Here is a 25,032-nt window from a genome sequence, read left to right on the forward strand (position 1 = left end):
TTTAATATCTTCTCCTAAAATGAACATTAAAATATTTTTCTCATATATATATCAACTCAGGGATGTGGATTTGCCAAGTCTGCAGACCAAAGAAAAAGGGAAGAAAACTACTTCATGAGAAAGCTGCACAAATAAAACGACGATATGCAAAACCCATTGGACGACCGAAAAATAAATTAAAGCAACGATTGTTGTAGGTTGAGATCTTATCAAAAGAATTCTTTTTATCTTGTGCTTTAACATATAGGTGATTGTAAACCCCCTTAGATTCCTTGAGAGCTTTTTAGCATCATTTTTACAAACTCAAGGGATGAGGAATATTTCTCCTTTGCATAAGCTGTGACAATTTTTTTTTTAAACACATTTTTTATTACAATTGGCATTTTGGGGTCTTCTGTTGCCAGCAGCTGTGATACTAAGTGGCATTTTTCAAGCAGCGGGATAGAAGCAAAATGTAAGAATTGGAAACCATCATTCAGTCTACTTTATTATTGTCTAGACATTAGAAGAGCTTAATTATACTATTTTCATGGGGATTTTAAAATAAGGGAGGGATTTGTCCATGTCTATAGTGAATTCCTTTTGTAGCTCCAGATCGTATTTTAGAAAGATACCTCACTTTTGATGCTCATTTAGTCTTACAGCTTTTTTAAGATCCCTTTTATGAACTAGGAGGTTCTGAGAAACCTGCAAACCTGTCCAGGAGCATTTGGCACATGCACACGTGTACAGACATACATACGAGATAATGTTTGCAGTGGCTTGCAGATCTACCTCGGGACCCCATCTCCACTATCCTTTTACCATATAAACCAAACCAAGCCAAATCTGTTGCCGTCGAGTCGATTCTGATGCATAGCGACCCTATAGGACAGAGTAGACTGCCACAGCTTTCTCCAGTGGAGGGGCTGGTGGGTTGGAACCATTGACCTTTCGGTTAGCAGCCAAGCACTTTAACCACTGTGCCACCAGTGCTCCTTTTGCCATATCCAAACTCATTGCCATTGAGTCAATTCTGACTCATAGTGACCCTATAGGACAGAGCAGAACTGCCCCATAGGGTTTCCAAGGAGTGGCTCATGGATTCAAACTGCTGACCTTTTGGTTAGTAGCCAAGCTGTTAACCAGTGCACCACCAGGGCTCCTTTTGCCATATAGTTGCCATTAAAGCCCACTCGAGTATTTAGCAGGAATTATCTGATCAGAGAAGTAGAGAAAAGATGAGAGGTGACATGGATGTATATTTTTAACCTGTATAGAGCATAGATTTGACCATCAGCATTAAATAAGGTGTTTCCAAATGAAATCAGTAGCCTTGCATATCTGGAGCAGTTCTCTCAATAGATCTTCACCAGGCCCTTTAGACTTAGTGAAAGGGGTCTTTGTGCTGTAAGAATGAACAGGTGCTCTGCAGGCAGTGTGGACAATGACCGAGAATCTTACTCACTTGTTTTTTTTCCCCTGAAGCAGTTCATTATATTTACCTGCCCTAAAAACTAGTATCCGCCTGCATCTTTATCTCCGAAAGGAGAAACAGAGAAAGCAGACTCCTTTCTAGAGTTTTCTAAGAAACTTTATAAGACCTCTTTAATTAGTAGACATTTTAAAATGGAATTTTAATTTCTAGAGGCAAACATAAAACATATTTGTGAATAAAATCTCTCATATTAGCATCGTTTGAAGTAGAAATTATATGCTTTTGCATTCATCCTGTGTAAGCATTGTTCTCGAAATGGGACTGTATCCTCAGGGCCTAATTAAAAAAAACTAAATTAGGATGTAAACTTTCTAAACAAAGGACACAGCTGAAAATTGCATCTGGCATCAATCCTAACTTTTTGTTTGTCCAAAATTGTCCTTTGAGCTTAGGAATTTTTAAGACAGTCTAGGGAGTTTTCCTTTTTACATGCTTTATAAGCATATTGTCCTTTCTGGGCAATCGATTCCAGATACGATCCAAATGCAGCATTCTGATGCAAAACATTTTAGACTGGATGAGTCATTTATTGGTAACCCTCACTGCGTCTCCTAGTGACACCAGACATCTCCAGAGTTAACCTGATTTGGCTGAATCAGGGACTTCAGACAATGGCCAGCCCCTGGCAGCTGAGCCTACCACTCTGCCCTGTTTATCTGACTGCTGAAATTTCTTCATTAAATCTTTATGTTCAAGAGGACCATTAAAGTGTGCTATTCTGTTTCTAATACTGAAGATATTTTTATAATTCAATATCATATCTTCAAGATCCCACTTCTTCAATATTAAGCCTTCAGCTAAATTGATAATTTAAAAACTACATTCTTGGGCCCCAGCATTGCCATAATTCATATGCAAATGTCTCCATTGTATAAAATTCCACTGCGAAATGGGTAGCTTTCCAAACCCTAGCCTGAGGTGAAGGCAGTCAGCTGCTGTTCATATACATACACAGCTGCCTCGGCCCAATGACCTTCTGTCTCTCTGACCACATGCAGTGTGGGCAGAGGCGAGCATCAGATGGACTGAAATATTAGTCAGAACCACTGTATACAGAGTCCGACGCCAAGTGTCTGATAATGGCCATGGTAAATGTGCTGCTTCTTCACCAGACTTTCCATGTCATGTCTGACCCGCTGTAGCTTTTCTTTAATCATTACTTCAGTTTTTGCTATCGTTGTCCTTTTTTCAGCAATATTTTATGCTGTAATTAATTGTCTTCTCTCCTAAGAGAGTATTATTGGCTATCTTATTATTGTAAGCATAAACTGCTGAGAGGGAGAGAGTTTCTTTTAATGTTTTCTCTTTGTTTTTGTTTTTAATACAGACATACCCAAATTCTATTTTTATAAATTGAGTTAAAAATGCTTTCAACTAGAGATTAGATAAACTTAACTAGAGATTAGATAAATTTATTCTTTTGCTTCTGGATAACACGTTTGACTTAACTTCCTTTAGAACTTTAGAAAAGGGACTTCAGGAAACCTAGTTACTTGTGACAATGCAAGGGGTAACTTATTTTTATTTAATTATACTTAAAGCGTTAGGTGTTCTTTAGTCTTTTCGATTTTTTTTTTTGTTTGTTTACTTATATTTTCCTGGGTCCACCTGAGCTCTTCCAGTACCTGTTGGATGGGTGCTGGGAGAATCATGACATGCAGATTCATTTGCTGCTACCTTTTTTTTTTTAAGCAGAGAAACACCTAGATGGTGGCCTACACACAAAAGCAGTTCTTAGGGCCACAGTGAAATCTCTTTAATTTTAGCACATTGAATGCATCTAGTTACTGTAAAATTGCTTTTAGACACCGTGTAATTCTCCTAAATGCTGATGCTGTTCTCTAAATTCTTGCCTAGGTCTGTAACCAGTGATGAAGGATCCATGAATGCATTCACAGGAAGGGGGTCACCTGGTAGGGGTCAAAAGACTAAAGTCTGTACCACACCTTCATCTGGTCATGCTGCATCTGGGAAGGACTCAAGCAGCAGATTGGCTGTTACAGACCCCACTCGGCCTGGTGCCGCCACCAAAATCACCACCACCTCCACCTACATTTCCGCCTCTACACTTAAAGTTAACAGGAAAACCAAAGGGCTCATTGACGGCCTTACTAAGTTTTTCACACCCTCACCTGATGGTCGCAGATCACGAGGTGAAATCATAGACTTTTCAAAGCACTATCGTCCAAGGAAAAAGGTCTCTCAGAAACAATCATGCACTTCTCATGTGTTGGCTCCAGGTACCACACAAAAGCTAAAACCGCCACCTTCTTCACTTCCCCCCCGAACCCCCATCTCTGGTCAGAGCCCCAGCTCACAAAAGTCCAGCACTTCCACTTCCTCTCCCTCTCCCCAGAGTTCTTCCAGCCAGTCCAGCGTGCCCTCCTTTAGCAGTCTTACTAATAACAGCCAGCTGAAGGCACTCTTTGATGGACTTTCTCATATCTATACCACTCAGGGACAGTCTCGAAAAAAGGGACACCCAAGTTATGCACCACCCAAACGTATGCGTCGTAAAACTGAATTATCTTCCACAGCAAAATCTAAAGCCCATTTCTTTGGAAAAAGAGATATTAGAAGTAGGTTTATCTCTCACTCCTCCTCCTCTAGCTGGGGGATGGCTAGAGGACGTATTTTTAAAGCAATTGCTCACTTCAAGCGAACGACTTTCCTTAAAAAGCACAGGATGCTAGGCAGATTAAAATATAAAGTGACCCCTCAGATGGGGACCCCCTCACCAGGGAAGGGGAGCTTGGCAGACGGAAGGATTAAACCTGATCAGGATGATGGTAAGCAAAAGGTCAAAGCTCCAACCAAATCTGCGTCCCGTCCCTTTCTCCCCAACCCCGAAAAAAATATATATAAATCAATTCCTATTTGTCACATAGGTCTTAGCTATTTTCTTGTTCTCACTTCACTTTCATACAGAAGCAGTGAAACTTTGACCTTTTTCTAATGCTGACTAAACCTCCAGAGTGTTTTTCCAACTAATACTCTCCCACCTTTTATTATTTATTTCCATCCGTAGTGACACTAGGACCCCCAGATGCCTTCATAGCGTTGCTTATGGCTTTGTAGTCCCGCATGAGTAGCCACTGTCATGCTTCTGCCGTGTCTTTTCCCATGCTGCCTCTTCAGCCATGGTGCTGTGTGGTCGTGTGCTGTCGGTGCTCTCAGCAGGGGGTGTTCAGTGTTTCATGTCCCTCTGCTCCATTGCTTTCTCATGACAAAGTTCATCCTGCTTCAGTCTCAGCAAAGCCTGATCTCTGATTCTGTGAAGTGTGCTTTTGGGTGTGAGTGTGTTTGTGTGTGTATCCAACTTAGGAAGAAAACGGTTTCATAGTTTCATTTAACAAATTGGCCTGTTACATTTGCTACCTTTTGAAACAAAAAACAAAAATGTGTCATTTGGACAAAGTGGTAGATTTGAATACCTCAAAGCCAATAATGGAAATTCTACGATTAGACATTGATACAACTTCTTGTCTTGGTGGAAAAATATGATTTTGCTTTGTTTTGTACTTACTTTCCCTCATATATTTGTCGTAGCTATAAAAAGATGACAGTGATAAATCCAGAGAAAAATTTGGGCATAGCAGGGAAACGGTGCTGCTGGATCTGTGAGCAGTGCTTAGATGTAAAAAGCTAACAAAGCTGAAAAAGATGATCCCTGCTTGTCCACTATGCTGATTTGGTACCATTTGGTAATATAAGGTGCTTACTGGTGATGCAAGTCAGTGAATACACTTTCTGCTGGTTTTAAATGACAGATACTGAAATCAAAATAAGCATCAAACAAGAAAGTACAGATGTAAATGTGATTGGAAACAAGGATACCGTTACCGAAGAAGATTTGGATGTTTTTAAGCAGGCCCAGGAGCTTTCTTGGGAGGTAAGGCCGGAATACCGCGTTACGGCAACAAGGATGATGCGTGACTCTTAACTGGTAATCTGAGATAACGGCTTTGGTTTATGAAGAATCCTCCTCGGAATCCTTCCTTTAACTGTTATGGTGTACCTTCTTAATGAGTGACATTCAAAAGCAATGACTTTGGAACACTGTCTCCACTCTTAAAAGTAGATGAGGACTCAGCTGCTCTGACAGAGTAGACTAGAGTAGCAACAGTTGAGGCAGATTTTGAAAAGCACGTCTACATGTGAAGGGATAGAGTTTTGGTTTTGTTTTTGTTTTTGCCTAAATTTAGAAAATGGCAGTTTTAAATTCTCTAACAGAAAGAAGAACATTGCTTTTAAATTTATTAATGCTTCTTCTAACACAGATGGCTGACCATATGAAAACCGTCTGATATTTTTCTCGCTTCGGCATTGGTGAAGGCAATGTTGTGTTTCATGATCAGTTGTAGTCACTTTTATTTTCACTGGCCGGTATTTTCTTTAAACCGTTCCATTTAAAATACTAACTCTGCTTAGGTTATTGTCACCAAAATGTTGAAAGGTAAGGCTGTTGGACTTCTTAAAGATAAATTTATTGCAAATTGTGAATTTCTTATGTCAGTAGATTGCGTTTGACTTCTGTATGGCAGTATATTTAGTTAGAATCCCTACCTTACTCTACTTACTTTTGGAGGGTGGGGGTTGTCTGTAGCCTCTTAAGCTTTATTTTTAGTAGCAGTCTCTTCGGTTAATTATGTCTGATGTTTTCCACCTAGAGACTATTGGGTATTTTCATAGTTCATTCTGTCCTTGTCAGGATGCTTTGCATTGTTTTTCCTTTGGCTAAGACAAGTGTCAAAAATACCCCAAATCATTAAGGTTCCAAGTCTTTAAATATTTCATTTTTTTTTTTAAGCCTGCTTCTTACATTCATATATAGATATGATGCTCCGAAATCTAAAGACCTTTCTTTCCAGCATGGCAAACTAGCTTTTTTATTCAAGAAATATTTCTTGTTATATGTTAGGCACTGTCCTAGGTGCATTGGGGAGACCACAGGAACCAGGCAAGCAAAGCTCTTAACCTCAGGTAGCTTACTGCAGTCTGACAGGGAAGCAGACAGTAAACCACAGATTTCACGATTGATTACTTAAGCACAGGTGGGGTAAATATTATTTAGTGGAGGAACAGGGGACTCTAAGAGTGTATAACTACCACATCATTTTATAATCTCATCTTCAGTTTTAATACAACAGATGGTTAAACTCATTTTAATAGACACTTGTTTGTATTAATATTGTACTCATTTCCTGTCTTTGTAATTCTGTTTCTTAAGGTAGTAGTTAGTTTATATACGTCTTATACAAAGACAATCATTATTTCACAAGGGCTATAATGTTTTTTAATAACATGAAAATTCACAGTAAAGATTAGAGTTCTGGTCTTGATAGGTTTTTGTAGTTCCTGATGGAAGAGCCAAAGAGTAAGTAGAGTTTACATTTTATGTTGTTTTTTCTCTGACAGAAAATAGAGTGTGAAAGTGGAGTGGAGGACTGTGGCCGGTACCCTTCTGTAATAGAATTTGGAAAATATGAAATCCAAACCTGGTACTCCTCGCCTTACCCACAGGAATATGCAAGGTAAAGGAATAAGTTTGGCAGATGTATAACCTTAATGTATGTGAGGAAGGAAAAATCTGGATTCTAAAGTAGAAATTAGATGATTTTAGGAAATAAATGTTGGTAATTTTTTTTTTTTTTAGTTAATTCTGAGTGTCTCCAAAACTGTTACTTGCGCCAGCCCCTTTTTATATATTCACTGTGCTATGTAAACACTCCCTAGTTACACAGGCATTGTAAATTTGCCTTTTAGCTTCTAGACCATGCTTTGTCTCTGGTTAATTGGGCAAACACTGGTTTCTATGAAACCAGATTAGAGAAAAAATTTTTTTTAGCCATTACAAAATTCTTGATAGACTTTCTTCTCTAGTTGCCTTTTTTTTTTTTTCCGTTTTCTCAATGAGGCCTCTCATTTTTATCTCTGATTTATGGCATTTTGGTTTCAAGGTGTTTTTTACCAAAATACAGCAAAAGAAGGAAAATGGGAGAAAGTAGGGGGAAGCGGGTAGCCTTAAAAGACCCTTCCACAAATATTTACACTTAGAGCCATTCGTGACTGAATTGTTAAAAATGAAGAGAAACTGGCATCAGAGTTTTCATTTGTCTTGAACTTAAAGTAACTGTGAGAATATAGAGACTGCAAAAACAGGTATGTTGTGAATAAATTTCTTCCTTTGGGTACATCAAAAAAAACACTTTATTATTCTCAATTTTTTTAGCCTGCAGAGTTTCCAATAATCACAAACTCACTTTTCTTCAAAAACAGATGTTGTCATTTTCTCTACTCTGTGGGTCTCTGTCCAATTATCCAACTGAGGAAAATGGGGGAGGGAGGTTTTCCAGAAGTTGAGTGGCAAACTAAGAGTCGAGAGTCTTCCTTCTCTTCCCAGCTTATACCACTTGGCCACGTGTTATTGAACAATTTTTTTAAAATGCCTATGAGCTTCAATTTGTGCAGGTAGTCAAATTATGTGCATTGAGAGCTTTGAATAAAATTTGTATGTAAATGAAAGTATTTGAAATAACTATCACCTGTACCTGTCTCATAGAAGCCCTGGTTGCACAATGGTTGAGCACTTGGCTACTAACCAAAAGGTCAGCAGTTCGAATCCACCAGCCATTCCTTGGACACCCTGTGGGGCAGTTCTCCGTCCTACAGGGTTGTTGTGAGTCAGAATTGACTCAACAGCAATGGGTTTTTTATGGGTGCCTATCTCTCCCCAGAACCCATCTTCCATTCTGGTACCTCAAAGACATTTAAAGTGCTTCCAAGCATTTTTGTTGTAAGTACCAGCAGTGTCTGTTTAAGCATGGATAGAGTCCCAGTAAAAATGTTCTAGTTTTTAAAGGGGAGGAAAAATTAGAAGGGAGGAGAAAGCCGTTTATCCATTGTTACTCAATCAGTGGAACTGGTAGAAAACGAATTGGGTCTTTTGTCTTTCAGTCCTGCATTTGCCGCATTAGACTATGACATACTATGATGATAACTTTAAAGTTGTCCCATCCAGAAGTGGAAATGGAAACTACTAAGGTCCAGGGCCTCTGTGCCTCATGAGTATGCACCTCATCAAAAAAAAAAGTCATAAATTCACTTCTCTGTGAATAAAAGATTATTGCAGTCGTACCACTGGCCATGTGTGTTGTTGAAAATATTGACATTAAATCTCAAATTTGAGAAATAAGCATGGTCACCTGACATGATGCCACCCTTATTGTTGATTTTAAGCATGGTGGTTCCAAGTCTGAAAACCTTTCTTTCAGTGTGACATTTGTAAGGAAACAAATGATCTGTTCACAAAGTACAGACAGAATGTATTATTGATTTATATTGAAAAATAATGTAAAGTTTCAATATTCTCTTTACTACTGGCTGCTGCTTGTTTCTAATACAGTATTTTACAGGTTTCTTATGATTTAGGGGAAAAAAAGAATAATATTTAACATTTTCTCCCTTAAAAATATAATCAATCTGATAGATTCTTTCATCTTTAAACTTTAACAGATTACCAAAGCTTTACCTGTGTGAATTCTGTCTTAAATATATGAAAAGTAAAAACATTTTGCTAAGACACTCAAAGAAGTGTGGATGGTTTCATCCTCCAGCAAATGAAATTTACCGAAGGAAAGACCTTTCAGTATTTGAGGTAAGCATGTGTAAATAAAACTCAGCTTTTTGAAACCTAGTATTCCTAATTATTGACCATGTACTGATTTCTTTCTAGAGGCTTCAAAGTATATTTAACTTTGACACTGAAATTCAGACTGCTTTTTAAAATACCTCCATCTTTTGGAACATGTATCCAGCCACGTTAAGCAACCATTTAGATTGATGAGGAATCCCTGCTTCATCACATTAACTTTTTTGTCTCTCCCCAAATCCCTGTCTACACCAAATATATTTACCGGTGAATTTATGATCTCCTCAGCTCTTTGTAAATTCTACTTTCTTTGGCAGGAGAAATTAGCTTTGTTCAGCAGCTAGAGCCAGTGTCTGGCAGGTGCTCTTTCTTCCAGGGAATTGAGCAGCTGTACATATCTCCTCGATACACAACCACCTGTGTTTCCATCCATTTCTTGGCAGGATGGATAATCCTTTTGGTGAGATCCCAGCAGATGTTGGAACTTCCCCTTTCTGGGTGGATGCCACCCCTGGAGAACTCTGCTGTTCACAGAAACCCCTTGTGGCCATGTGTCTGTCATCATGGGTTTCTTGAAGACATTTTGTGTTTTCAGAATTGATTTAGTAGCAGAAGGCCTTTGCCCCTATATAGTCTCATTGTTTAAACATGTTTCTATTGTCAGTTTCGGAGATCCAGTTTAGCTGAGTCAGTTGTACCTTGAGGACACCATGTTTTTCTTTGCTGTTATTGCCTGTTCTTGGGGCTCCTTCATTCCTTCCTTTATGCTCCTTATTCCAGTCAAGCACTTCTTACTGTCCTGCCTTGTTTTCTTCTCTTTTGCCCATTTTGATGCATTGTTTTTCATCCCTGGATGAACAGAACAAGCCTTCCTTGCATGGCAGATATAATACCTTCTTTCTCTGAAATAGTTTTACCTCAGGAGTCTTTTTTTCTGAATGTTTAGACTGACCTTTATGATTCTACCCCACAGTTCTCTTGATTTCTGACCTGTAATGTCTTGTGTTATATTTAGTGTAGGGACGCTCATAGGTTTCTCACATGGACTGGGCTCCATCTCTCAGTCAGGCTTGGGCCCGCTAGTTTTTCCCTAGATTTATTTGGTTCAGAACTGGAGAACACAGGAGACTCCGGCTGTGTCTTAAGGTCTTTTAAAGCTCCTTCTCCTGGTTATATCAGACCCTTTTGGCAAGTTTGAAGGGAGAAGGATACTGTTGCTGGGAAGATTTGATGGTATCTTAGTTCTTGCTATAGGCACAGGCTTTCTCACCCTGGACACTATTGGCATTTCAAGCTGGATAATTCTTTGTTGTGGGAGCACTATCCTGTGTATTGTAGGATATTTAACAACATCCTTGGCTTTTACCCACTAGATGTGAGTAGCAGCACCCCCCTCTAGTTGGAACAATCAGAAAATGTCTCCAGACCTAAAACCAAACCAGGTGCTGTGGAGTTGATTCCAACTTGTGGCAACGCTCTGTGTTTCAGAGAGTAGAATTGCATCCAGACGTTGTCAGATGTCCCAGGGCGGGGGAGGTGGAGGGGGGAAATCACCCCAGTTTAGAACCACTGGGCTAGAGGGAAAGCAGAATGCAAGTTGTCTGTCCTTCCTGTTGTTAGCTTTACGGTGCCACCCAGCCAGCCTCAACCAGTTGACACCTACAGAGCTGCTGTCAGTTGAGGCTTAACTGCTATTGTCACAAGTTTGACTTTCCTGTTGGCGCCTTCCTTGATGCCTTGATCCTTTCTTCTAACCAAAGTAAAATGGATATCACTGTTTTATTGTTTCCCAAAGGGCAAAACACATTGTTAGCCTTAACTAATTGTTAAATAAATCAGTGTGAGTCTGTGTGTGGAGTTGAAGTGCTCATAAATCCAGGGAGAGAAGTCCTCCTAGGGTAATAAATGGTCTGCTATTCCAGGGCAGGTGCTTTTGGACCATACAGAGATGAGAGGGGGAAAAATCAGAAGCAAATTTATAAAATTTATTTGTTAAAATAATTGAAGGGGTTGGATTTGGTAAGTGCCAAGGCCCCTATTCTAGAATCTGAGTTAATATTTAAGAGTACAGCATGTAGGGAACTTTTCTGTAGGCAGTTTCCTAAATTATGAACTAAGCGCATAATCACAGATTAATCCTTTCCTACCTTCTCATCTGTCCCTCTTGAAAGCACGCCGTGTTAGGACTTCCACAGCCTGGAAGAATTTCGCTTCAGCTTTATGCCATCTCTAATTGTTTTTCTGGTTCACAGAGACATACATCTCTGTCTTTCCTTTTTGTAATGTACTACCATTTCCAAAAAGACCGTAGTCTCAAATACATAAAATATTCCTTTAATTAAAGAGAGAATTGTATCCTCTGTGCCCGTTGCCCGTGTTTGATTGTGTTGCTATGTGTGGGACCTAGGTTTCATCCAAGGGAAATAGTTATATGAAGTCTGAAAATAATTTGTGCAATATGAAGAACCAGTATGGTCCACAGGAGACTCGAGAATGGTCAAGTTCATTGTTAAGGAGCTCTGGTTAGCATATATCCATTTCCCCTAAGAAAAGTGCCAGGGAAATTCTTCTTGAATCTGCTGTGCTTTCTGTTTTCAACAAGTAATTACATTTGATCAAAGAAATTGGTATCTGTGCCTGGCCTCCTGTCTATAGCCATCAGTGTCACAGCTTGATTCTTTTATTTTGAGCAGAAGTAGACTGTACTCATGGTACTTATTGTAGGTTGAAATTCGTCTCACTTTCTCGGTAAGTATTCCCAACACAGATATTTTATCTTGTCCAATTATATTTAAAATGATGCTTAGGATGAAGCCTCTTTTGCTAATCCACACTTCTGGGGAATCAGAATAATACAGTTCATTTATTTTATTTTTGTGTGAAGCCCTTTTGAAAACGACATAAAGATTAACTTACTTGTAAAGTATTTTAGTCTGCTTATGTTTCCTTTAATTCAGATGTATTTGGTTCAGATAGAGAGGACATGCCTAATTATTTTTAACTCATAATAAATTGCAAGTAAAAATTACTCCCTTGCTAGTGGCTTGACCTTTCTTCGGGTAAAGAGAAAGTACAAAAGGTAGAATTTTGATTTGCCAAATAACAGCTATTTTCTGGTTAACTGTATGCATGTTTAATGAGCGTTTTAATCTTTCAGTTCAGGATTTGGAGATAAAATGACGTATTTTCCAAAATAGCACATAAAAGCAACAATTTTACATTAAGTGGCATTTTTGTGTTAAATAATGTTGTCTTCTTCTTTTGCTAGGTTGATGGGAATATGAGCAAAATTTATTGCCAGAACCTTTGCTTGTTAGCCAAGCTCTTCCTGGACCACAAAACATTGTATTACGATGTCGAGCCATTCCTTTTTTATGTCCTTACAAAAAATGATGAAAAGGGCTGTCATCTGGTTGGATACTTCTCTAAGGTAAAACATGAGCCAGCATGACCTTCATTTTCTTTTTCAAAATGTTTTTGGTAGAGCCCAGTTCTTTGCACAGGGCTTTTTTGTGACTATAATTTGAATAAATGACCCATGTTTTTGAATAGCTCAGGTTCTTGTTCAGAGCTCATTAAAAAACAAAACCACCGCGCCTAGGAAGTGTGTCAAGGGCCTAGGTGCTATTTGCTGTCTTGACTCTCAGCATCCATGTAATGTTATAATGGCTGCCTTGCAGACCACCTAGCATCTTTGATTTTTTTAATGTTAAGATGGTTTTGTTCGTCCCCTAAGCAGAGTCAGCTTGAAGGTTTCAGTGTAATGTAGCACTGAAGAGAGAATTCTCATTTTCCTTGTTGTATGCCCTGCTATAGTCATCAGTATCTCAGTGAGTTAGAATGTCGGCATTTGGACAGTCAAGCATATGTAATGACTCGTTTATATTTTCATCTCTTATTCTCTGTGCCGTTTGAAGTTCTGAAGCAGTCTTACCTTTAGAAAGCCTAGATTTCTCAAGCAATTAGCACAAGGAAGACCTTGACGTATTGGGTAGATATCTTGTCTTTTTCAGTGGTTCAGAGTGATCTCTCCCGTTCTTCTGCACATGGGCTTCTGAGAAACACTAACTCATATACAGTAAGGAGAAACTAGGTTTGTCGATCTTTACCAGGTTATGACCTTAACCTTTTTAGGCATCTAGGAAGTGGTTTAATGTACTGGAATGACATATAAGGAGGAAGGTAACTATGAGTCTTCCAGGCAGGAGCTAAATTATCTGAACCTAGTATTTTGTTTATTTTATAATATATCTTTTCATACCAGATGATAGAATTAATGAATTTTAATGAATCTTCTCTTGTGTAATATAAAAGGAATGCTTCATAGAAGTATTACTTTCCTGGAGGATCAAAATATAGAATACATATGAAGGTACATTGCAAACTGTTGATGTTGTTCCCTGCCATTGAGTTGCCCCTGACTCGTGGCCACACCTTGTGCAAGGGACCTAAATGCTGCTTGGTTTTACACCATCCACACAATCGATTGGGGATCAGACCATTGTGATCCATAGGGTTTTCATTAGGTCATTTCTAGAAATAGATCACCAGTCCTTACTTCCTAGTCCATCTTAGTCTGGAGGTTCCACTGAAACCTGTTCAGCATCATAGCAACACTGCTCCACTGACAGACAAGTGGTAGCTGGGCATGAGGTACATTGGCCGGCAGTCAAACCCAGATCTCCCACATGGAAGGCAAGAAGCAGAATATTACCATTGTTATTCTATATTTTAAGAATCAACCCGGAGACTCATAAACAAAAATACCAATAAGTGACAGCAAATATGGAAAATTACATATGTGGCAGAGCTCTAAAATGACAAAGAAGAAAGTTAAGGTGTACATTATAGATTCAAAAGATGATAGAAAATTAACATGGAATGAAACAATGAATAGGAGATTCTTTTATGTAATTTTTAAAACATCTTGCCTTTTATGTTTGTAAAAATCATTTTCTCCAAAGAGTTCAAGAGAGTAGTGATTATGATTGTCCTTCCTGTTAGAAAATGGTGTTTGTTTAAATGTATGTGAGTTCAAATGTAGAGCTTAGCGGTACCTGCTGTCCTTGTCCTGCTGAGCCTTCATGATGCCTCTGGTTAGGACCCATGTCTGCAGTTGATGGGGACTCTAGCTATTTGCAACTCTGTCTCTCTTCCTCCCAGGTTGCCCAACGTTTGTACTCACAAGCTAAACTACTCTCATTTTGTCACAGTTTCTTCTGTAGTATGGCAATAGCTACTGCTATTTCTTATTACACCTGAAAATCTAATATTCTTAGGCAGTGTAGAGAAACAAAAATTAATCTAAATAATAACTGTGTTAAAAGACTAGATACAAATTAAATCATATTATGACATGCAAATTGGAATATGGAAGACTGTGCCCTTTGGGTTTAGACTTCAACCAAATTCTAGAGTTATTAGAAACACAGTTCAAGAATAGCCAGAAAAAGGCCAAGATGACTTAGAAAGGTTCAGTGCAAATCATTATGCATACAACTTTTGTGGCCCGTAATAAAGAACTCTAAACAGGAAGGAAAGAAGGAGCAGTTATCTATGGGTTAAAAATTGGCTATAGTAACATGTGTTAAGGAAAAAAGGGATCACTGTTGGATTGGATTCCAAAAAAACCTCCAAAAGGTAAGAATAGTTTTGGGCAAAGAAAAGAATGGCCTCAAGAATGAATTCTTTTAACCCAGTGTAGTACATCTGTTTTTAGATAAGAGCAACCCCTTTGCCCGACTTTGCAGAGTAGGCGAGTTACTTGACCCTTCGGCACTGAGGTGTACATCCAGTGATGGCAGTCCATCTGCTTAGGAAACCGACACGCTTTTTCTTCCTCATTTTTTAAAGACTCCCAAGACAGCTATGTGAATGTGCCAAAGTTGGGAGTATTCTTTTTCACAAAGAAATCTTTAATTCTGCCCTGTAGGGCTTTTTTTCCACAACCGTTTCCTGTCATCTTTCAAATAGGTTCATTAAAGATCTGGGTGTTCTGAAGTAATTCTTTGATGAGGTTGGTACCATTTGTGGTCAATCCTATTTGTGGTTTATTTTTGGCCAGGGCATTTACAACCTCAAAAGCCCCTTTCAGATCTTGTCTGTGTAGGTTTTGGCAGCTTCTGTGTACTCTGAATAAAATGTTGCTGCTCTGATGCCACATCCCAAGAAAATGGCAAATTCTTCCTTAACTAGAAGAGCCATTTCCCACCATATTCTTCCCAGTCTTCCTCTTGGCTTCAGACTGTTGGTAATATTTTGGCCTCACTTTTGTGTAGAGGCTTTGGAGTTCCCTGTTGTTGTTGTCTTTTTTGTTTTGTTTTGTCATCCTGGTTTGAAACGCAGTTGAATTATTTTTCTAGCTTTTTACTTTCACTTTTTTATTCATAGGAGAAATGTGTTTGCATAAAAGCTACCCACACGTGTACTATTTTAGTTTCACTGGGGCATTTGCTCAAAGGCAGAAGACAGATGGCTGTTGCAGCTCTGTAAGTTCTTTAGCAAGGTAGCTGGCTAAGTCCTAACTTACCCTGCTTGGTGACTGTGTCTGGACATTCTTCTCTCCATCTCCCAAGTTGTTTAAACAAGGAACACATTTCTTCCATACTGTCTTTATTCTCTTTCATTCGGTTTATATATTCTTGACTTCTCTATTCCTATTTTATGGTGCAGGCTTCCAAGAATAAAGACATAACTGAGAGAGGTGCTTGGATTGATGGTTTGTTGTTAGTTGATAGTTTGATTGATTAACACGGTAGGATTATTGAGCTTGATCCTGACCTAACACACTGGCTCACCTTAGTGGAATATTTTACAAGGACAGTAGCAGGCGCAGGGAATTGCCCACTTCAGCAGAGCTCTGACATCCTTGATCTGTTTCTCCTTCCCTCAGGAAAAGCTTTGCCAGCAGAAGTATAACGTCTCCTGCATAATGATCATGCCCCAGCACCAAAGGCAAGGATTTGGACGGTTTCTCATTGATTTCAGTAAGTGAAGTGCTTTATTTACTTTCCTGATCCCCAGAGCTGATGGCCGTTTCAGGAAACAGTAACACATAAAACTTTATTTAACCTACTTTATTGTTTTTATCAATAGATCATGGGTTTTCTATTTATATTTGCATAGGTTAGGAAATCTTCCTCGAGAGACAGATTTACTGCTGCTCAGTTACTGTACTCTAGGCAATTGAGACCAGGTCTCAGCAGCATCACTAGCTCACAGAGTCATTACACTGAGTGGACTAGTGGAATTACATTCCATTCGGTGGTGCTTACGCTCATTAGCACCAGAAGAGGCAATTACTTGCGATTAAAGCTAACGGAAGTGTTCTTTAAGAGGATTTCCAGCTTTCTAAAATTGTGCCTATGATCTTGTACTGTATAGGGCAGAAAAGAGATATTTCCATTTAGAAGAACAATTCTTTGGGTAGCCAAGCCTTTGAGCTTCTCTCGTAGAAATAACTCTGTCTTGTTTTGTTAGTTTTCCTTTTGTATTATGGAAACCATTACAATGTTTGTATCTAGAGGTTTTTCAGGAACCATTTGTTTTATATACACTTGCATCTTCTGAGCCTCCTCAGTTAAAATCAGCATAAAATGTAAAAATATGCACAGAATAATGTAAAAGAAAATATTGGTAGGTTTTCTCCTCCTTGTTTCTGTTACATTGGATGTGTAAAATGTAATGTGAATTTGGACAATTATTCAAAATAACTTGAAGGCCACATGTCCCACGATACCAGTCATTTTTAGCCATAGAAAAACCTGTCAGTAGGTACCATGTTCTAATAGATTATCATGAAATACATAAATGTGAGAAGCGCAGTGTAAACGTGCTCAAGGAAAAGCATGAAGAAGTATGTTGCGTCCAAATCTATATTTTTAGACATTGAAATCTGAAAAATCTGGGTGTAAAATGTACAGCAATTTTGGATTGATTTGTGTAATTTATTGACATTGAAGGATATTATCTATTATTTTTTATTGAGTATTTTTATGTTCTTAGGTAGTGTTTCCAGTTATTAATTCATTACTGATTGTTCTCTCCTGGCTAAGTATCCAGGAAACTAGTTACCCCTGAGGAACCATCTCGCCAGAAGTTCACCATTTTTATTTTACAGAGTCCTAGCTCAGATCACTTTTAAGGGCAAAACCAATTAATTGTCTTTGTCTTGGAGATTTCTGTGGCCACCACTCATAAGTTGTTCATAAATATTATAATAACTTTCTGGTATGCATAGCAGCCTTTCAAATTTTAAATTTTTTATACTAAACGCATGCCTACAGAATAAGGCAAACTCCTTAGCTCAGTATTCAAAGTCTTCCAAAACCTAGTTCTAGCCCCATCTTTTAGGCTTTTTCATCCGTTTATCTCCTTTTCCCTCATATCTTCTAAGCATGTTCTTACACCTCCATTCTTTGTCCGTAAGGTCCCCTCCCCTGAGACGACCCCTCCTTCCTCTCCCCTCTCTGTCTGTTGAAAATCCATTGTAAGACACCAGCTCAAATGCCTCTTCTTTTCGATTCCACCTCCTGGAATTTCATCCCCTTCCCTTCTTAGCACCATATCTCTGTATTATTACACTTAATTATATTCACTCCTTTATGGAAATTATTGATCTGAGTGTCATATTTCCAACTCATTATAAACTCTTTGGATTCTTCTTTGCATTTAGTAGGACAGTTCACTCAATAATCTGAATTTGATTTATTTTTGTCCATTTGAACTGAATCCGCAGAATGATACATGGTCACTGCCATCACTAATTTTATACCTAAAATAAAAAGGGACTAGTGCTTGCCAAAATGCAAGTCTCTGCAAACAATAGCATCTTTGTGCAGCATGATCTGACCTGGAGTCTTTCTATGTAAGAGAATACCCAGGTAACAAAAGACGCTCCCGTTCAGATGCAAAATCTTTATTTTAACCATTTTTGTGAAAACCATATTAGAGTCTACCCTATATTTTTAAACATGAGCTATTGAACAAACGTAGCCTTTTCTGAATGGCTCAGGGCCATCATGATGCATGCCTTCCATCAGTGTACGTCCAGGCGATGCTGCGCTGAAGGTGTGATTAGATTTTCTCTTTCCTGTACCTTTGGCATGGTCCTTATACTAGAGTGGGTTTGGGAGTGTGGTGAGTGATTTAGTAAATTATTTGAGTGAAGTTGAAAGGGAATTGGAATTATTCTCCCAGAGTAGAGAGACTAGAGGGAAAATTATATAATACTCAAAGAAAATGGGAACTGGTGTAAACCCAATAGAAATTCAATTTAAAGCCAAAAGAATTTCTTAGCTACAGAGGTTTTAAAGAAGATAGAGTAGGCTGCTGAAAAAATTGATAGCATCTCCTTCTTTGGAGTTACTTAAAATAAGCGCAGATAGATATCTTTCTAGAACGATTTAGATCCAGCAGTCTTTTGCACAGGGAGAGGATGAACACAGAAACCTCTCGTAATCCTTTTGAACCTCATAATTCAGAGCTCCGGGCAAGAAAGATAAACTAGAGTTACAGGTTTTCTAAACTCTGCTCTGGTTTTTTAAAGGACCTTTTAACAGTAAGATTTATTTTATTTCTATTTTGTACATGAGCCTGAGGGCCTTTTGGTCAGGGGGCGCCTTTTCGGCAAGTCAGATAAAGTTGTGAAGCAGGAAAATCTTTATTTTGTGTATAATAATTGCTGGTTTGGCAAGCTGAAACCAGATGCCAGCAGGGATAGAGCTGTAGCTGACCAGCTGCCCACTTGCACACTGAGACACAGGTACGGGTGAAATATAATGCGCTGTGTATACATAGAGAACTGCAGACACAAGGCTTCGAGCACTGTTCTCCCAAGACTGTATCGGCTGGCCAGGAGAGATGAAGCGGTCATCCACAGAACCAGACCCTGCCCTTGGAACAAGTTGTTCATCTGTCTCTTCCTAGCTTGCTGGGGTTTGTCACAGCAGGTCGTTTTTTTTTTTTTTTTAAATAATATTTTGTTGAGTTTTTGGTGAAAGTTTACACAGCAAGTTAGGTTCCCCTTTGGCAGTTTCCACACAAATTGTTCAGTGATATTAGTTATATTTATCACAATAAGTCAACATTCTCTTTAATTGTGTTCTGTTTATTCCCTTTCCAATACTCTAGTTTCCCTGCCCCCTTATCTTTTCGCCTTTGCTTTTGAGTAATTGTTGGCCTTTTGGCCTCATATTGATGGCTTCTAAGCAGGACGTGGGACTTATGAGTAATAGCCCTTATTTTGTGTGCTATTGTAAAGCTGGTCATTTGCTCAGCTCAGCCAGAGTGACAAAAGGGTACCAACTCCCATCTTGCTTATAAACCATCTCTTGGGTTTTTGTGACTCTCTCCCCAGAACCTAAGTGGGGTGGAGAAGGGAGTGACTGTCCTGGGTGGAAAGCTGATGTCACATTCCTTTCACCTGGACTCTGAGAAGGCACCCTCTCTTCCTCAGTGAGAAAACGTTGAAGTCCTCTCCATCTCTGTCTCCACGTACACACTCCCACACCACCCTCCATGCTCACCAGACATCTGAGAATCCCCCTTCCCACAAAACTTGTGTGATCCCAGAGTCACAGCCTCCCATGGGCAAGGCAGGTGGCTGCTGTTCTTCCCAAGTACCAGGGTGTCAGAGTTGCTGCCACATCCTGGGCTGTTCTGCTGCCAGCGCTGCCTAGCTATTCCTTAACCAGTTCACTCTTTGATGATCTCTTGTAACTTTTATCTTGAAATAATTTCAGACTTAGAGAAAAGTTCAGAAAAAAATAGCACCAAGAAGAATTCTATATCCTCTCCTGTCCAATTCCCCAAATGTTAACATTTTATCATGTTGGCTTCATTATTCTCTCTCTCTCTTATATGTAGATATATATTTTTTCAAATCATTTGAAAGTAAATTGCAGACATGTCGCACCTTTACCCCTAAATATATCAATATGTGTTTTCTTAAAAACATAGATGCTCTCATACATAACACAGGACAAATGATCAAAATCAAGGAATTAATATCGATTCAGCTCCATCATCTAATCTGCACACCTTGTTCCAATTTCCAATTTTGCCATTTCACTTATGTCCTTTATTGAATGAGTGAATACGTTTTTGCAGTCTAGGAGCACATGTCACACTTAGTTATTCTGTCTTTTGAATCTCCTTTAATCGGAACAGTCAGTCATTTTTTTTTTTTTCATTGCCTTGATATTTTTGAAGTGTACAGGTAATCTTATTTTGTACAGTATCCTTTAACTTGGGGTCGTCTGTTGCTTCCTCATGATTAGATTCAGGTTATTCATTTGGGGCAGGAATACCACAGACGTGACGTTTCCTCAGAGCATCTTAATGGGATAGCCATGATAGTTTGTTCCATTCCTGGGTGAAGGTGGTGCCTGCGAAATCTCTTCGTTATAAAGTTTCCGTTTTCTTCTTGGTAATCGAGTACTTGATGAAAAGATACTATGGGACCGCAAATACCTATTTCTCATCCAATTTTCACTTAGTAGTTTTAGCATTCCTTGATGATTCTTGTCTAAAATATTACTGTGGGGGTCAACAAATGATGATTTTCTAGTTCCTACTATAAGGAACTTTGCTTACTTAGTCATTCATTCATTCATTTGTGGACTCGTGAATTTTTATTTTATTATATGGATTATAATTTGTTGCCAACATTGTTTATTTTGATGTTCAAATTGTCCCAGATCCATTCAGTGGGAACTGCTGCAGACTGACTCCTGTGTCCTTTTGACGTGTCCCCATCCTCTGAAATCTTCCTTGTTTTGTGGCACAACACGATGTCCCAGATTCATCTTGTTCTTCCTCCAATCTGGCCCTGGAATCACCCATTTCTCCTAAGAGCCTTAGTTCCTTATAGTGGAGAGCAATATTTAGAAACCAAGATCTGGGCACTTAGGTGTGCTCATTGCTACTGGGGTGTCACTGCTTCTAGGCCCTCTCAGAGGACAGAGCTAGGGAAGAATATATATATGTGTTTGTGTATTTGTGAGTGTTGTATAAAGCACACACGCATCTATCATGAATTCATACTGTAACCTACCGTTTCAGATTAGCAACACCACGGGGTTTTATTCTATCTTTCCATATTTGTAACTCCCTTTTCTTGTAGGGAGAAACATAACTGCCATTATCTATAATTTATTTAATGTGGTCAGTCCTGGAATACATGTTACAGTTAACTGAAAAAAATAAAACAAACGAATAAGCAAGCAAACATCCAAAAGCTAGAAGATATAAAACTGTTTATCTAATCTGTGGCTGGTTAAAGACATCCTAAGCATCAAAGCAGTGAAAGAAACCAAAAAAGAATATACAGATGGCCTTAACTATCTAAAGATTTGAAACTTTTATATAGTAAAAAGTATTAATATTTAAACAAACATAATGGGAAAGATGTTTGCAGCAAATGTGCTAAGAAAAGGTTTGATATGTGTGATATTTACACAGGAGAGGTCTGATAGTGCTAAAATGTAAGCACTGATAGAAAAGTGAGCAGAGGACGTGAACTCAGAATGCACAGAAAAGGAAAATCAAATCAGTGGCGGCAGCAACATTGCTAATGTTTACTGAGTGCCAGGTGCTTTTCTAAAGTCCTGCGTGTACTGACTCATTTAATCCTCACAACAACAGATGAGATGTCTGCTTTTAACCCCATTCTACAGGCATAGTAACAGAAGCACAGTTACACAACTCATAAGTGGCATAGCAGTGATTTGAACCCAAGCACCCTGACTCTTAATCACCCTACTGCATGGTGTCTCAAATACTGATGGCTAATTTAAAGTATGAAAAAAAAAAAAAACTTATCAGTAATTTAAAAGTGCAGTTTCGAACAACTCCTAAATAGCAATTTTTTGCCTATCAAATTTAGCAGAGACTTTAAAACTTAACTCAGCTCTAACTAAGTTAACATGAAATGAGAACTGTTATATTTACACTGGAGAAAGTGTAAATTGGTAGACATTTTTTGGAACTTTGACAGTGTGTATCAGAAGCCTCTAACTTTTTGAAAGGAATTTATTCTGAGAAAATCAACAAAGTGAATTAAAATTTATACTTCAAATTTTTTTTGTTCTGCATTATTTCTTTTTTAAAAGTGAGCTTTTCCCCCAAGTTATTAATAGCAGTATCAGCTTATAGTAGAAAGTTAGAAACACATAGACATGATACCAGGAGAAAATAAAATCCCTCACAGTTCTCTCATGCAGAGTTAATGTTTTGGTACTTTTGCCTTTCACATTATCATCTATAATAGGAAAAAACCGGAAATAGCCTTGACAATCAAAAGAGAGAGCCCTGAGAAAATTATGGAACATCCATATAATGGAATATTATTAGCCATGAAGAATTATGTTCTGAAGAACTTTTAGTAAGATAGGAAGAAAATTCTTATGATGAATGAGTGGCTTTCAAAACTGTATATACAGTGAAACCCGTGAGAGCTGGAACTCAGCAGGAGTGCATTGTTTTCCCAGGGTCTCGCAAGTTTTCCGCCTTTGACTGGGTGCAGTCTTACCACTTTTCTGTTGCTCTCTATTAGTGGAAAATATTTGCGTTGTCTTTCTCTGACGGCTTTCCACCTTACACAGGTTCTGGCTTTCACAGGTTTGACTATATATTCTCAATTATATAAAAGTGTATGCACAGAAAGGAAGGAAATATCCTTCCAGATTATCTCTGAAGTTAGAATTACATTAAAAATTTAAAAATTTTATACTTTGGCTATAATTTAAAAGAAAATTATTTTAAGAAGCAAGAGTGAGTGAAGGCTTGACCTAAGGCAGTGGCAGTGAGGAAACACCGAGATGAGGGCAGGTGTTTCCGCTGTTCTTCGTTACCTAGAACACAGCCTGGCACATGTTGGTGCTCAATAAGTAGTGGCTGACTGCGTCAATTAACTAAGCTTGTCAGGGTAGTGAGGGCAGCTTTGGCCATGTTGCATTCACCGTGGGTTTCAGACATCCACATGCAGCTGTCCGTGGAGTCCAGAGCTCAGCAGAGGGGTCTGCAGCAGAAGGAGCAGCCTTCGAGTCACGAACATATGGTGATGGTTGGAGCCATGGGTATGGGTGAAGACATGAGGGGAGAGAGTGTGAGGAAAGAGGGCTAAGGGTGGAATCCTTGGAGTTGCAACACTTAAGGGGCTAATAGAGGAGAGAATCCTATCAAGGAAACTGAAAAGGTCCAGCAGTAAACCAAGAAAGAAAACCAAACCTATTGCTATTGTGTCGATTCCAACTCACAGCAACCCTACGGGACAGAGTAAAACTGCCCCATAGGGATTCCAAGGCCATGATCTTTACAGAAGCAGACTGCCACATCTTTCCTCCTGTAGAGTGGCTGGTGGATTCAAACTTGCCAGCCTTTCGGTGTGCCACAGAGTGCTTAACCGTTGCGCCACCAGGGATCCTTAATGTTCTTTATTCTAGAACACTTTTTTTTTTTTTTCCTTTCATGATGTTGACATTTTTAAAGAGTTCAGGACAGTTGTTTTGTCTGGATGTCTCTGAGTTTCGATTTGTCCAGCAGTAGGAAAAAAAAATCAGGAGAGAATGGTGTCAGGGGAGCCAAAAGAGGTGTTTCAACAACAACGGAAACAATAACTAAATCATACCTGACATTTCTGACGCTTGCTATGTGTCAGGCACTGTCACCTGAATTATACACATTAACGTGTTTAGTCCTCACAAAGACCCTGTGAGGTGGGTTACCGTTACCATCTCTTTTAGTGCACAGAGGCACTACGAAACTGGCCGAAGATCACCCTCCAGCTAGTGTTCACTGCCCAAGGGAGAAGGTTAAGATAAGGTGTAAGATGAAGATGTGTACTTTGGAGGATTGTGGTTTAAATGGAATTTTAAAAAGTGGGCGGAAAAAGCTTGACTATCAAGGGCTGGTGGCACAGAACTTGGTTGGTGTTGTTTTTAAGACAGAGAGATGGGAGCATTGGTATGTATCAGTAGGAGGAGGAGAGGAGAGTGCTCTTAGAGACAGATTGAGGAGAAAACAGGAAGTGCTATCCAAATGGGGCTTTTACTACAAATTCAGAAAAAACATTTGATGAAATTTAGCATTCTTCATTAAAAAAAAAAAAATGCTAACTAGAATATAAGGGTTCAAAATCTTACACTTTTCTTCAGCCTTGGCTTAATTTTAGGTGAGGGACATGTAACTAAAGGGTAGATGACAATTGCATCTAAAAGTCTGCAAACTTATATCTATGGCTCTTTGAGACTAGTATACAAATGGCAAGTTTATCAGTTATGTATAATATCAGAGTTATTCATTCAAGCATTTAAAGAATTAATATCTGCTTATTTGTAGAATAATCGTAATAACTTACAAGCAGGTTCCTCTTTTGGCTCTCTTTATTCAATAATAAAATATTGTGCAGTGTCTCAGGGTTGTCCTTTATGGATGAGGACTATAACTATAGAAAGTAGGAGTGATTGAATGAATTATGTACTCGTGTCAGGAAATCCCCTTTGCTGGCATTTTCTGTGGTCTCATATGTTGAGGGTTTCAACCTTGGCTTTCATGAGGTCTGTATGCTGTTTAAAAACTGAATGTATAATTAATGTGTGCTACTAAAAGATGGTTGCAGATGACTCAGTTTTGTGCCTGTAAGTTATGAACTTGGTTCATGTCATAAGAGTGGTTAGAAGTGGCCTTCCACTTGTTCTCTTTTCTTAAAAATGGTACTTACACATACATACACCCCTTAAGAAAAATAGGAAATAGAATAAACTTTTAAGGAAACATACTTCTCAGTACCATTTAGTACCTTAATTTCTTTCTCACTGAGTATTAACTGGTGTAATTTTCCACACCTTCGTTCTTCCCCTCTTCGGGTTCTAATGACAGAGATCTCTTAGGAGTTTTCTTGGGT

At 38.7% G+C, this 25,032-nt stretch overlaps 1 protein-coding gene across 10 annotated transcripts in view; it reads left to right on the forward strand.

The window, feature by feature from the left end:
* Positions 1–25,032, forward strand: part of KAT6B (lysine acetyltransferase 6B) — a 229,511-nt gene that overhangs the window by 175,343 nt on the left and 29,136 nt on the right. For 7 of the 10 annotated variants that reach the window (XM_064269754.1, XM_064269757.1, XM_064269752.1 and 4 more), the window contains 7 exons: positions 61–193; positions 3,335–4,266; positions 5,248–5,369; positions 6,896–7,011; positions 8,993–9,134; positions 12,397–12,558; positions 16,021–16,114. In XM_064269754.1, coding sequence (XP_064125824.1) covers positions 61–193; positions 3,335–4,266; positions 5,248–5,369; positions 6,896–7,011; positions 8,993–9,134; positions 12,397–12,558; positions 16,021–16,114 — 1,701 coding nt within the window. The remainder of the gene's footprint in view (positions 1–60; positions 194–3,334; positions 4,267–5,247; positions 5,370–6,895; positions 7,012–8,992; positions 9,135–12,396; positions 12,559–16,020; positions 16,115–25,032) is intronic. The other 3 variants (XM_064269758.1, XM_064269759.1, XM_064269761.1) reach the window with 3 other exon arrangements.

Source organism: Loxodonta africana, chromosome 16 (assembly GCF_030014295.1).
Source record: "Loxodonta africana isolate mLoxAfr1 chromosome 16, mLoxAfr1.hap2, whole genome shotgun sequence".
In the NCBI taxonomy this organism is placed as follows: domain Eukaryota; kingdom Metazoa; phylum Chordata; class Mammalia; order Proboscidea; family Elephantidae; genus Loxodonta; species Loxodonta africana.